Source organism: Rhinatrema bivittatum, chromosome 2 (genome assembly GCF_901001135.1).
Source record: "Rhinatrema bivittatum chromosome 2, aRhiBiv1.1, whole genome shotgun sequence".
NCBI classification, from domain to species: Eukaryota; Metazoa; Chordata; class Amphibia; order Gymnophiona; family Rhinatrematidae; genus Rhinatrema; species Rhinatrema bivittatum.
The window spans coordinates 634,274,795-634,288,823 of record NC_042616.1 but is presented as its reverse complement, the minus strand read 5'-3'; the positions used below and the strand labels follow the sequence as shown (position 1 = coordinate 634,288,823).

At 44.4% G+C, this 14,029-nt stretch overlaps 1 protein-coding gene across 2 annotated transcripts in view; it reads left to right on the top strand.

The window, feature by feature from the left end:
• Positions 1-14,029, top strand: part of ATP6V1H (ATPase H+ transporting V1 subunit H) — a 323,801-nt gene that overhangs the window by 77,874 nt on the left and 231,898 nt on the right. For both annotated transcript variants that reach the window (XM_029591272.1, XM_029591273.1), the window contains one exon: positions 2,430-2,543. In XM_029591272.1, the coding sequence (XP_029447132.1) occupies positions 2,430-2,543 (114 nt within the window). The remainder of the gene's footprint in view (positions 1-2,429; positions 2,544-14,029) is intronic.

Here is a 14,029-nt window from a genome sequence, read left to right as displayed (position 1 = left end):
TTCGGTCCTGAGGAAAATAGCTGGGAACCTGCAGTCAATATCCTTGACAAAGACCTGATCCAGCAGTTCCATGCTTCTCACCCAAAGAAGCCCAAACCCCCAGGGAGGGGCCCTAGAAGGGGGGAAATGTTACGCCCGTCTGTCGCAGACAGCTGCGACCACTGTTGCTCACCTCTTGCTTGACTTCACTGACTCCTCTGGGTCGACTCGCGGCCTCTGCCTTGGTTCCCGGGCCCTCCTGGATGTCGTGGACTCTGCCTACTGCCATCGTGCCCCCGGAGTCCCTTAGCACGCGCGCGCTTCATGGCCAGTCTTATGGACGTCATGGTGGGAACCTCGGGGGCGTCCCCCTCGGATGACATCATTCTTCAAGGACTCTTAAGAGGGCTGGCCCTGCCTATCGACGACTTGGAAACGAGTTCCCTCATTGCTGAATCCGCTTCACTCGCTACAGACTCTTGTTCCAGGTCTTGCTTCCGTGGTGTCAGACGTTCCGGGTAACCGCTCCTCGGGGGCCCTTCCTGTCTCTGGTTATCCGCTCCTCGGAGGGCCTTCTGCCTAGGATGTCTGCCTGCTCCATTCCCTGGGGCTTTCTCTGGAACTTTCACTTTGCTACAGTGAGTACCATTGCTACTGAAGAACCCTCATTGGTGTACCCCGCTCTGCGGACCATTGCCATACCATCGCTTCTGAGGACCCTCATCAGTGTACCCCGCGCTGTGGATCATTGCCTTACCATTGCTACTGAGGAATCCTCGTCGGTGTACCCCGCTCTGCGGACCATTGCCATATCTTCTCTACTGAGGACTCTCATCGGTGTACCTCGCTCTGCAGACCTTTTCCGTATCATCACTACAGAGGACTTCTCCGTGGGCTTACCCCACTTCATAGACCCTGGGGCTCCCCAGCGTCTGTGTGTCTTTCTGCCACACTACCCGCTCCGTGGGCAGTGTCACTCTACTTCTCTAATAAATTATTCAAGGACTCGCAAGCTAGTACTACGACAGCTCCCTGCGCTGACGTTCTGTGACTCCACCACCTGGGGTCACTTTCCCTAGCTTCCTCTGCTTCTCATCTCTCTCTTTCCAGCACCTTTTGCTCTACACACCTTACAGCTGAGACCTCGCCTCCCGATGGTGAGGTTCATGGGGTTCCTTCCCCTGGGTGGTGTCATCCCTCACCTCTGCCCAGGGGCCGACATACCCACAAATCCTAACATTTGGCATAAAACAGTGCTACAAAATGTCCAGGTATCCCTGTATGCATGAATTTATTACCAAGAAGCTTTGTAGCCTGTGAAAAAAAAATCTTTCAGAGGTGTATTTAATTGAAAGAGTAATGCAATGATTACAAGAAGATGGGCATCTCAGATGCCAAGTCCTTTGAAAATCATTCAACCATTTTATTGGTAGCAGACCATCCCACCAAAGTATTCAAGGCATGGTACAACAATTTACAAACAACACAACCAATATAAATGAAAAAATTAAAGGTCAACAGTGTAGTACGTTCATTAGAAATAACGGTCAAGAGTAATAGAATGAATTAGCTAAGAGAACACATGTAAGGAACAATGGTATAATTAAACAACAACTAAAAATTTAAATTGTCTCATAATGCATTGCAGGTAAAGACTTTACTCTCCACAGAGCTGGACAAGTCTGTGTGTGTGTGTGTGTTTGCTTGCATGTACACGTACACACACATATAATGTGGAAAAGAGGATTTGCATTCAGACAACAACCAAAAAGGACTGAACTTCACAATCCGGGTAAACAAATAAGCGTGGGGGTAGCTTGCTTATTACATCGGTTACCGCCCTAAACCAATTAAGCCTGATTCATCACTTTGAATGCATATACAGCATTGCTCTCTGCTTCAACGGCAGGGGGAAATGTGAAAAACAGGATTTACATTCAGACAACATCCAACAAGGCATTGATCTGTGCAGTCTGGGTAAACAAGCATCGGGGTAACTTGCTTGATGCATCGGTTACTACCTTAACCATTAAGCCTTTTGCTCACCTTTGATGCAACTCCAACATTACTCTCTGCATCAATGGCAGGGGGTGGCAGGAAATTTGAATCAAACAGTTACCAACAAGGGCCCTGAACTTGGTGGTTGATGAAACGGATAAGTATGGGAAAATAAGTGTGGGAGCTTCATGGCAGACTGGATGGGCCGATTGATTTTTTTCTGCCATCATTTCTATGTTTCTACGTTTAAGAAGAGAGAGCATGGAAGAGACTTTTTACTTTGATTAGTAAAGGCTAAAATATTGGAAACTGTAGCTTCCCACTAAGAAAGTTTTAACAAAAAAAAAGTATTATAAAGTAGCTGTCTTCCCAAATACGAAAAATTCTAACATTTATGTGATTAAAGTAATTAGGTTGACTAGACTGACTTTTGCTTTTTTGCACTCTTGCAGGAAAACCATCAGCGTGTTAGTATTTTTTTTGACTATGCTCGACGCGGCAAGAATACCGCCTGGTCCTACTTTCTACCCATGCTGAATCGGCAGGATCTGTTCACTGTTCACATGGTAAGCTGTGCAAGTCCGAACATAAACATAACCTAAAAACATAGACCACGCAAACAGCTAATGATTGCTGAGCTCTTCTAGTCTGTCCATTGTCCATCCCTGTCGTGGTTCCGCACGATCCTAGTTGATGTCTATTTTTACGCTTATTTCTTCCCCACCAAGGGTTCCAGTGCTTTCTTAATTCTGACCGTTTTCACCTCTATTACAATAGACTCTCCTGGATTTTTTGTATTATTAATCTATTTTTATGTATTTTTTTTTTTCGAATGACATTTTTGATTTATTCTGAAACCTACCAGTTGAAGTTAATAGTGATCACACCGCACTTTAATTTGAAGACAAGAGAAAGAGAACAATGCCTGGATTTGAGCCTTTTATAAAAAATCAGCACATGCACGTGTAAATAGTGTATGCTCGTGAATACGCTGTTCTATAAATCTCAAAATACACCTGCAAGTAGGGGACCACGAGTAAATTTGCACATGCAAAAAGGGGTGGGCCGGGGCATTCCAGGGCAGGGCCAACATTTACACGAGTAAGTTGCTATTTTATAAGCAATTTACGCATGTACATTTGGCAGCTTACTTGAATATGTTTACACCTGCTCAATATCTGGAGTAAAAGAGATGGTAAATGCCTTTAAAATGAAATACTGATTGTGTGGGGGGTCTGAGCGAAATGGAGAAAGTTGAAGCAAGCTGAAGACTCAGGAGGGTCTCGAGGACATGGACATGGGCAATCTGGTAGATTAATTGGTACAACTGGTAATTTCACTGTTGCGCGAATGTTAGAAAATCTGCCGACTTACACATGTAAAACCTGACTTACAGAGGATATATGTGTGTAAATTATGCTGGTAGAATCTCCTAGCATATATTTTTAAAGTTAGACATAAAAATACACGGGTATAACAGTTGCATGCTAATTATCTGGATAAATTCTGATTTATCTGGCTAAGGAGGGGCTTTGCTGCTACTTAGCCTGATAAATTTTGAAAACAGCACGTATCCATTTCGCTTACTTAGCTGGATAAATAGCAATATTTGAGACATATCTGTATTAGCCAGATAAGTAGCACTTTTAAAGTTTATCTGCTACTTAATCCGATAACTTGGATCTTATCCAGATAAATGCAATATGTACTCGCATGTATTTTTTAACGCGCACATGCATGTTGCAGGGTACGTTTGCGCATATTTTATAACCTACTCAGGTTATAAAATACAGAAGTAGATTTTCACGTGTCCATATATAGCTGTTTGAAAGTTATTCTCCCTGGGTTTATCTCAAACTAACAGGCCAATACAGTAAAGTGCGGCCGCGGTTACCCTGCTTCTAACCCGCTTTCTTCTCACAATTTGGCCGCGTTTGTCCAACCCGCAATTCACTATCCCTTTTAACCCATCCTTACCGCCTCTTTAAATCAACGGGTAACTCTTTCCGCCCGCGGCATGTATATGGATGTAAACGATCGGATTAGCTATTCCCTCCCATACAGTAACGCACGCCCCGATTATCGCTTTTTAAACCTGCAGTTTTGCCGCGCGTTTAACCTGCTAACTTACCGCCTACCCTTACCCCTGCGTTAGAGGCAGGAGTAAGGGTAGGCGGCAAACTTTCCCCCAGCCCCTGCTCACCTGCCCTGGCTGCGTCCATGGGTGCCGGTCTCCGGGGCAGCCCCAGTCCTCCCCTCCTCCCGAAGCAACTTTAACCAAAAGAAAACCTAAAATCCCCTCCTCCCGAAGCAAGGCACGAAAAGCGACTCGACATGTAAAGTGTAACTTACTTTTCTTGCAGCCCTCCTCCGGAGATGCACCGCGGCTCCCCTGCCTCCCGGGAGCAGCCGGTGGCGAAAGCTGCCCCTGCCAGCGAAGATGGATGCTCATAGTGCACGGGGCACTCAAGCCAGCGAAGCGCACGAACGGGCGTGTGTGACATCATGGCGAACGTTCATGCGCTTCGCTGGCTTGAGTGCCCCGTGCACTACGAGCATCCATCTTCGCTGGCAGGGGCCGCTTTCGCCACCGGCTGCTCCCGGGAGGCAGGGGAGCCGCGGTGCATCTCCGGAGGAGGGCTGCAAGAAAAGTAAGTTACACTTTACATGTCGAGTCGCTTTTCGCGCCTTGCTTCGGAAGGAGGGGATTTTAGGTTTTCTTTTGGTTAAAGTTGGGATCCACTTCCTGGTACCTGTCATTTGAAATGACATTTGAAATGACAGGTACCAGCGCACCCAGGATACTGTATAGGCGCTGTATAAGCGCCTATACAGTAAAATGGATTGCGCTTCATGGACACGCGTTGGACGCGGCTTGCATTTGCATGCCATTTTAATGCAGTATCGAGCGGTAGGTGAGCCGGACTGTGCGTGTGGCAAACGCGGGTGTGCCCGGCACTAACGCACCTCTTCCTACCGCTCCCTACTGTATCGGCCTGTAAGTGATTTTTTTCTTTTTTTTCACCACTTGTAAATAGTTAATAGCCGAATCCACAGTTTCCTTGCAGTGCAGTGTGTTGGAGAATCTGCCCTTTGCCTTGGATGCACGGGAACTGGTTCCCTTAGCCACTGGCCATATCCCTACCTACAGTCCCTACTGGGACTCAGTGATGTACTCCCCAGGATTCTGAAAAGAGCACAATAATATGCCGACTGCACCGCTCACAACTTTGTTCAACTTGTCCTTGAAGATGGGGCACATTACGAGAGGCACTAACTTGGTCCTGCTATTCAAAGGTTGGAACAAACAGGAGGCACACAATTAGACCTGTTGTTCTAACTTCAGTAGCTGGCAAAATGGTGGAAACAATATTAAAGAAAAAGATAGTGCAGCACTTTGAAACAAGCAGATTGCAGGAAACCAGGCAGCATGGGTATACAAAGTAAAGATCTTGTTGGAGAAATTTCATTAAGTTTTTTAATCATACGGCAAAGATAGTTAATCACAGACGTGCAGTAGATTTTTGCCTATTTGGATTTCAGTAAGCCTTTGGAAACTAGTTTGCATAAAATAATGGCAAACAAGATGGATGGTATGGGATTAGGCAAGAAAATTATAAGAAGATGATTAGGCAAGAAAGTTTGAGTGAGGAACTGGTTGAACAACAGAGTGCATAGGATGCAGTCCCTGGAATGCACTCTGCTGAAAGAAAACGTGACCGTTGGTACACCAAGGCTTGGAGATAAGATTGGTTCTTTTCAATATCTTGACTAGTGACATTGGAGACCTGAGGGAAAAATAGGCTTGTTTGCAGATGATGCAAAAATCAGTAAAAGGGGACTTGGAAAAAAATGGAAGGATCAAGGATTTGGAAAATGAGCTTGAATGACAATTTCAAAGAGTTTGTGTTTCATCACTCTTTTGTCTTCATGTATGTGAAGAGGAGGTGTGGGAGTGGATGAGGTGTACGTGCAGGTGTATTTGTGTGTGGTGGGGTGGGAGGGGGAGAATGTGTATAGGGGGAGATGTTATGATGTCTCACACACTTTACACCCTCTCCATTCCACCCCAGCCCCACAATCTCTTCCTTCCTCACCCCATTCCAATCTGCTCTGCCTCATCTTCTCGCACTCCCTGATTCACACAATCCCCCTGCTCACTCTCCCTTTCCTACCTCTGCTAAGAGCCCAGTGCAGTCAGCAGCTGGAGGTGCAGCTTTAGGGGAGACAGTAGCAGCAGCTGAAGGGCCACATGCATAGGGATAGCCGTGCGGGCCTGGGGATCCTCACCGGCACTATTCTTCTCTCTCTGGGGCTACTGTTTTCTTCAGCGAGCAGGACCCTCAAGTGCTTATAGGTTCACTGTGCCTGCCGCTATTACTTATCTGTGACCAAAACTATAAGCGCTGTTTTATTTTTTGCAGTGCATTAAAAAGTGTTAAATCATTTGGGGTACATAAAGCCACCAGCTACATATCTTGTAGAAGGACAAGAATTGGAAATTGTTTAAAAAAAAAAATAAATTGTGATCTAGAAGTGATCATCTAAGATGACTTGAAAGTAACCAGTCAGTGTAATAAAGCGACAGGGAAAACTAGCAATCTGCTTGGTTGCATAAGTAGAGTGGGATCACTACCCCAGGTCACTTCGCGATTTAAGTTCTGACTGCCGTCATCCATGCTGTTTCCGGTTGGCAGGCTGCAGACCTCCACAGAGAAAGAGACGAGGGGTTAGGTCTCTCTTCCTCTGCCCCCTCCCCCTTCTCCTTTTATTTGCAGCCACTGCCTGCTGTGCACAGCAGTCCAGGGGAATGCAGGCAACACATGCTGAAAACACTCCCCCTCTCCCCCACTTCAGAAGAAAGCAATCAATTCGCAAAGGCAAAAGTCCCCTTTGTTAGCAGCCACTCTTAGCTGCAGAAAAACATAGTCCAGGGAATGCAAGTAGCCACAGCTGCAAGCACTCCTTCTCCCTCCACTTTAGAGATAAGCAACAAATTCCCAAAACAAAGATGTTTCAGAAGTTTTAACCAATGCTTTACCTTCAAATGGAAACTGCTGCTCCTAGTCTCAACATCTGGGTTTCCTGAGAAAAACCACACCCTTTTCTTGTAATATGGTAAGAGTCCCCTACCCAATCACACTTCCAAACCCCTCGTCCAGGGTCTTCTATCATGTGACTGCACCTTGGGTTGCAGGGACTTGTAGTTCCTACATTAACCAGCCCTCTGCAGTTTTCTTCTCTTTCTCGAATCCATGTGTATGCCTGCCTGATCTCCATTACTCCCCTTCCTCGGGAAAAATGGGTTGTAAACTCCTTCATTTAGAGGTGTCAGGAGTAGGAAAAAGAATGCAATGTTGCCCAGGCTTCACTTTGTTTACTGTGCATAGTTCTTAAAGTTTTACCTTCATCAGGACCAGCATTCCCTCTAAAATGAGTAGGAGACTGTCAGCACTTATTCCCTGCCAAGCTTGCTCCACTTGTCTTGCAGTTTTAGACTATGTGGGGTCCTTTAGTCTGTGGATGCTGCTTGCTCCATAGCTGAAGCTTGCCTGACTAGGAAAAGGTGGGTTACCAAAGTCCTTGAGAGGACTGAAATAATTCAGAGATTAACCACTAAAATGCTAAAGGTGCTGCTGTACGTCAAAGCAGATTACATTCAGATACTGTAGAGATATGTCCCTATCCCTAAAGGGCTCACAGTCTACTAAGGTTTACTAAGCTGCAATATGCCATTAACACTATCATGTGATGGGGCAGAGTCCGGTCAGTGCCATTTTGAAAGATGATGTCGACAGGTGTGGTGCCTAGGGGAGCGCTCTAGGCCTCACCAGGAATATTTTCTCAAGGTATGGCAGGGTCTGGGAGTAGGGTGGGGAGGGGAGGGGCAGGATTCCTTATGGCAGGGGGAGCTTATAACTCTGGGGAGGGAAATATTTATTTAAAAGGAAGGGGTTTGGGAAGGGAGTAAGGCATCGGTTTTTATTTTTAATCATTTTTTTTACTGAGATGCCACCTTGACAGGTGGCGTGGGGCCTGGCAGGTGTCTCACCAGACACCCAGGAGGATTTTGGCATGGTGGGAGGGGGCTTATTTTTGGGCTGCATGTCCCTTTAACATGATGGCTGCTGTGGGCAAAGTGGGACATCATTGCACATTTTTCCCTGTTTCCCTGTGATATTTTTTTATGCAGGTTTTTTCTGCAATAAAAAATATCATGGGGAAACAGCTGCGATACTTTACTAAGAGAGGGGCCCAGTATAGTGGGAACGCCCTCTTTCTGTGGTAAAATACAGCAGTATAGCATTTTTCCCTTAAGCTTATACCTGAGGCAATGGAGGGTAAAGTAACTTGTCCAAGATCACAAGGATTGTCAGCAGGATTTGAACCCTGGCTTCCCTGGTTCTCAGCCTGCTGCTCTACCCACTAGGCTACTTCTCCACTCCATCCTACAAAGAAAGGCTTAAGACACTCAAAATGTGTTTGTTGGAGGAAGGCTGGAAAAAAAGGAAAGGGGAATATGATAGAAACATTCAAATGTTCATTAGGCTTTAAAATATAAGCAAGATGACATTTTCCTTATAAAACTAATTTCAAAGGCAGAGTTCATGATATGTATTTGCAGAGAGGAAATTTCAGAGGAAATATGAGAAAATATGAGAAAATACTTCTTTACTGAGAAGGGTGGTAGATGCTTGGAATAAGCTACCAACAAAGACTATAGAAAATTAATACTGTGATAAAATTCAAGCATTCTTGGGATAGGTATGTAGGACAAAGGTAGGAACAGAGCTGGGTGGTTACAGTATTGTAAAGAATCCACCTTTTCCTCCTTTGAGAGCAGAGGCAAGGATAACGGTGAGAAGGAGAGAGGGGACAGATAAAGGAAGCATGAACTAGCCACGCCACAGGCTGTGGGTTAGCTAGGTTGGTATGAACAGGCTAAAACTTCAGAGAAATTTATCAGGACAATGTCATTAGATTGGTGATAGCCTGTTATTATCCAGTAAGGTCAGGGGACCTAAGCTGCCAGATATAGATAAAGACTGCTTCTTCAGATTACAGGTCCTAAAACGACTTAAACCACTCCTATTCTTCCATGACTTCAGGACAGTTCTCCAAGCGCTACTGTTCGCCAAAATAGACTACTGCAGCGCCCTTCTACTAGGACTCCCCAAATCCACTACCAAACCTCTGCAGATGATTCAAAATGCGGCAGCAAGATTGTTGACCAGTACCAACCGCTGCGAACACATCTCACCCATACTCAGGAACCTTCACTGGTTACCAGTGAATTTCAGAATTCTATACAAATCAATCACCTTAATCCACAAAACCATCCATCATCAACTTCAACTTGACCTGGAAATACCATTCAAACTCCACTCCTCTAACAGACCAACTAGAGATATTTACAAAGGCACTCTCAATGTCCCCCCCACTAAAGCCACACGCCTCGCTACGACCAAAGACAGAGCCTTTTCGATAGCAGGCCCATCTATCTGGAACAGCATCCCATCAAATCTCAGACTGGAGCCTTGCCTTTTAACTTTTAGAAAAAGACTTAAAACCTGGCTCTTTCACCAAGCCTTCCCTGAACCACCAGTCAATTACTAGTTGGCATTCATTCCTACCCGGTCTGGCACTCTGTCTTCTCGTATAAAATGGACTATGAGACGTTCAGGTTATAGCACTGTTTAAGTTTTTTTTAATTTGTTCATTCTATGGTAACAACTCTTTACCGGCCTTTCTTCTTTCCAGCTTGTTGTAAGCTTCCAAGTTCTCTCCCCCTGTTGATTGTAACTTTGACTTATTCCTACCTATTGTTATCTTTCGTTTACTTGAATTATTACTCTAGTTTTCCCTTTGTTAAACTGTAAACCGATCCGATATGGTTATTTACTATGAAGGTCGGTATAAAAAACTGTTAAATAAATAAAAATAAAAATATTCCGGCAACAGCCTAATTGGTTTTGGTAACTCTTTAGGTTGTCACAAAGTTTGGTAATAAAACTGTTGGAAGGGATAGAGGGCTTGATGGATGTTGGAGTAAGTATGAAACCTTGCATTCTTATCTACCCTAGATGGTAGAGAATCAAAGAGGAAGACTACAAAACTGATTTGGATAAGGATCAGTATCCTACAAACAGTCAAGCTCTTTTTGATACTCGTAAATACCATGACAGCTAGCTTCTCCCCAGCAGTGTCTAAAATCCTTCTTAGGTAATGCACCTTTGCATCAGGCAGGCAAGTTACCAATAGATCCTCATGTCCACCAGTCATCCAGCTATCTATATTCCTAGTAATTGAATTGCCAACTATAACAGCTGTCTTAACCCTTCTGTCCTGAACACAAACCCTTGGAGACCCATCCTCGCTGTAGAAGAATAAAGCATCACCTGGAGAGCAGGTCCTGGCTTTGGGATCATTCCTGCTACACCAAGGTGATGCTGTCCTACATAAGAACATAAGAAATTGCCATGCTGGGTCAGACCAAGGGTCCATTAAGCCCAGCATCCTGTTTCCAACAGTGGCCAATCCAGGCCATAAGAACATGGAAAGTACCCAAAAACTAAGTCTATTCCATGTTACAGTTGCTAGTAATAGCGGTGGTTATTATCTAAGTTAACTTAATAGCAGGTAATGGACTTCTCCTCCAAGAACTTATCCAATCCTTTTTTAAACACAGCTATACCAACTGCACTAACCACATCTTCTGGCAACAAATTCCAGAGTTTAACCATGCATTGAGTGAAAAAGAACTTTCTCCGATTAGTTTTAAATGTGCCACATGCTAACCTCATGGAGTGCCTCCTAGTCTTTCTATTATCCGAAAGAGTAAAAAACCGATTCACATCTACCCGTTCTAGACTTCTCATGATTTTAAACACCTCTATCATATCCCCCCTCAACCGTCTCTTTTCCAAGCTGAAAAGTCCTAACCTCTTTAGTCTTTCCTCATAGGGGAACTGTTCCATTCACTTTATCATTTTGGTCGCTCTTCTTTGTACCTTCTCCATCGCAATTATATCTTTTTTGAGATGCGGCGACCAGAATTGTACACAGTATTCAAGGTGCGGTCTCACCATGGAGCGATATAGAGGCATTATGACATTTTCCGTTTTATTCACCATTCCCTTTCTAATAATTCCCAACATTCTGTTTGCTTTTTTGACTGCCGCAGCACACTGAACCGACAATTTCAATGTGTTATCCACTATGATGCCTAGATCTCTCACCTAATATGGAACCTAACATTGTGTAACTATAGCATGGGTTATTGTTCCCTAATTGCATCACCTTGCACTTGTCCACATTAAATTTCATCTGCCATTTTGATGCCCAATTTTCCAGCCTCACAAGGTCTTCCTGCAATTTATCACAATCTGCTTGTGATTTAACTACTCTGAACAATTTTGTATCATCTGCAAATTTGATTACTTCACTTGTCGTATTTCTTTCCAGATCATTTATAAATGTATTGAAAAGTAAGGGTCCCAATACAGATCCCCGAGGCACTCCACTGTCCACTCCCTTCCACTGAGAAAATTGACCATTTAATCCTACTCTATTTCCTGTCTTTTAGCCAATTTGTAATCCATGAAAGGACATCGCCACCTATCCCATGACTTTTTATTTTTCCTAGAAGCCTCTCATGAAGAACTTTCAAATGCCTTCTGAAAAGCCAAGTACACTACATCTACAGGTTCACCTTTATCCACATGTTTATTAACTCCTTCAAAAAAGTGAAGCAGATTTGTGAGGCAAGACTTGCCTTGGGTAAAGCCATGCTGACTTTGTTCCATTAAACCATGTCTTTCTATATGTTCTGTGATTTTGTTGTTTAGAATACTTTCCACTATTTTTCCTGGCACTGAAGTCAGACTAACCAGTCTATAGTTACCCAGATAACCCCTGGTGCCTTTTTTAAATATTGGGGTTACTTTGGCCACCCTTCAGTCTTCAGGTACAATGGATGATTTTAATAATAGGTTACAGGGACATAGTGGAGAAGTCCCATCTCCAGTCTGGTAGCCCCTTTACTGCTTTAGAGGAGAAAGTTTGCCTGGAAGGAGAGCATCAGCTTGATGAGATAGGAAGCAATCCTACAGCTAGGACCTGCCCTCAAGGTGATGTAGTATCCTCTCACACCGAGAATAGGTCTCCAGGGGGAAAGAAGGGTTAGGATGGCCAAATTCGGTATATAAAAGCCTTTAATAAATAAATAAATAAATTATAGTTTATGATTCAGTTATTAGGAAAGTTGATAGCTGGGTGGCTGGCAGATGTGAGGATCACTTGGTAACTTGCCTGCCTGGTGCAAAGGTGGTGGACCTCACGCATCACATAGATAGGATTTTAGATAGGGCTGTGGAGGAAACAGCTGTCTTGGTACATGTGGGTACCAATGACACAGGAAAGTGCAGGAGGGAGGTTCTGGAAGCCATATTTAAGGTTTTAGGTAGAAAGCTGAAATCCAGAACCTTCAGGGAGCATTCTCAGAAATGCTCCCCATTCCACTTGCAGGACCCTAAAGGCATGCAGAGCTCCAAAGTCTCAATGCATGGATGAGATGATGGTGCAAGGAGGAGGTTTTTAGATTTGTTAGGAACTGGGCTTCATTTTGGGGAAGGAGGGGGGGGGGGCTTTTCTTGAAACAGTGGGCTCCACCTTAACCAAAGTGGAACCAAGCTGCTGGCATTAACCTTTAAAAGGGAGATAGCATAGCTTTTAAACTAGATGATAAGGGAAGCTGATAGGTGCTCAGAAGTATATGGTTCAGAATGATATATCTTTGAAGGATACTAATAGAACAGGGAAAATAGGGCATCCCAGTAGAGACTTTGCAATAAATTCCAAAGGGATCAGGTGCCTTTAAGTAAAGTGCAGAAAGATTCCAAATTACCCCTGTCAGCTGATGAGCAGGTTGTTAATATAAATCAGAAACATACTTTGAAATGTCTATATAGAATTGCTAAAATCCTAAAAAGTAAGATGGGAGAGTTAAGAGTGTATAGCACTGGATGAAGAGGTAGATATAATTGGCATCTCAGAGATCTGGTGGAAGGAGGATAACCAATGGGACATTGTGATACCAGGGTACAAATTATACCAAAATGATAGGATGGATCAAATTGGTGGAGGGGTGGCTCTGTCTGTTAAAGAGAACATTTAGTCAAACAGGATAAAAGTTCTGCAGGAAACAAAATGCAATGTTGAATCGTTATGGATAGAAATTCCAGGTAAAAAAGGGAATAGAATAGTAATGGTGGTGTATTACCGTCCATTTGGCCAGAATGAACTAACAGACAATGAAATGCTGAAAGAAATTAGGGAAGCTAACAAAATCAGCAACACAGTAATAATGGGTGATTTCAATTACCCAGGTATTGACTAGGTGAATGTTGCATCAGGACATTCTAGAGAAGTAAAGTTCCTAGATGAAATAAATGACTGCTTCATGGAGCAGCTGGTGCAAGAACCAACAAGAGGGGAAACTATTTTAGACCTAGTCTTTAGTGGAATACAGAATTTGGTGCGAGAGGTAACAGTGTTGGAGCCACTTGCCAATAGTGTGTTACGACCATGGCTGCTAGGCAGCCGCCTTACCACCAGAGGTCCCCCACGAGCATGCTCTCCTGGCTGGTCCAGACCTCCCTCCCTGTCTACTCTATATCCCAGACTTCCTTTATAGCCCTGCCTAGCAGTTCCCTCGGTGCTTCGGCATCGAGCTCGTCTGGGCTCCCTCCTCTAGCCTCCTTGCTGTGTGTGGCCTTCGGGCCTTCTACCTTGCTTACTGGCCTTCGGGCCTTCTACCTTGCTTACTGGCCTTCGGGGCTTCTGCCTCGCCCTGCTGCCTTCGGGCTCCCTGTCTCGCCCTGCTGCCTTCGGGCTCTCTGCCTTACCTTACTGCCTTCAAGCTTGTGCCTTGTTCTGCTGCCTTCGGGCTTATGTGTTTCATGTTCAGTGTTAGTGCTGTCCTGGTTTGTCTGTCTAGTTCTTTGTCAGTCTTGTTTCCCTGGGTTCCCTCAGTCCAGTCACTTATACCTCC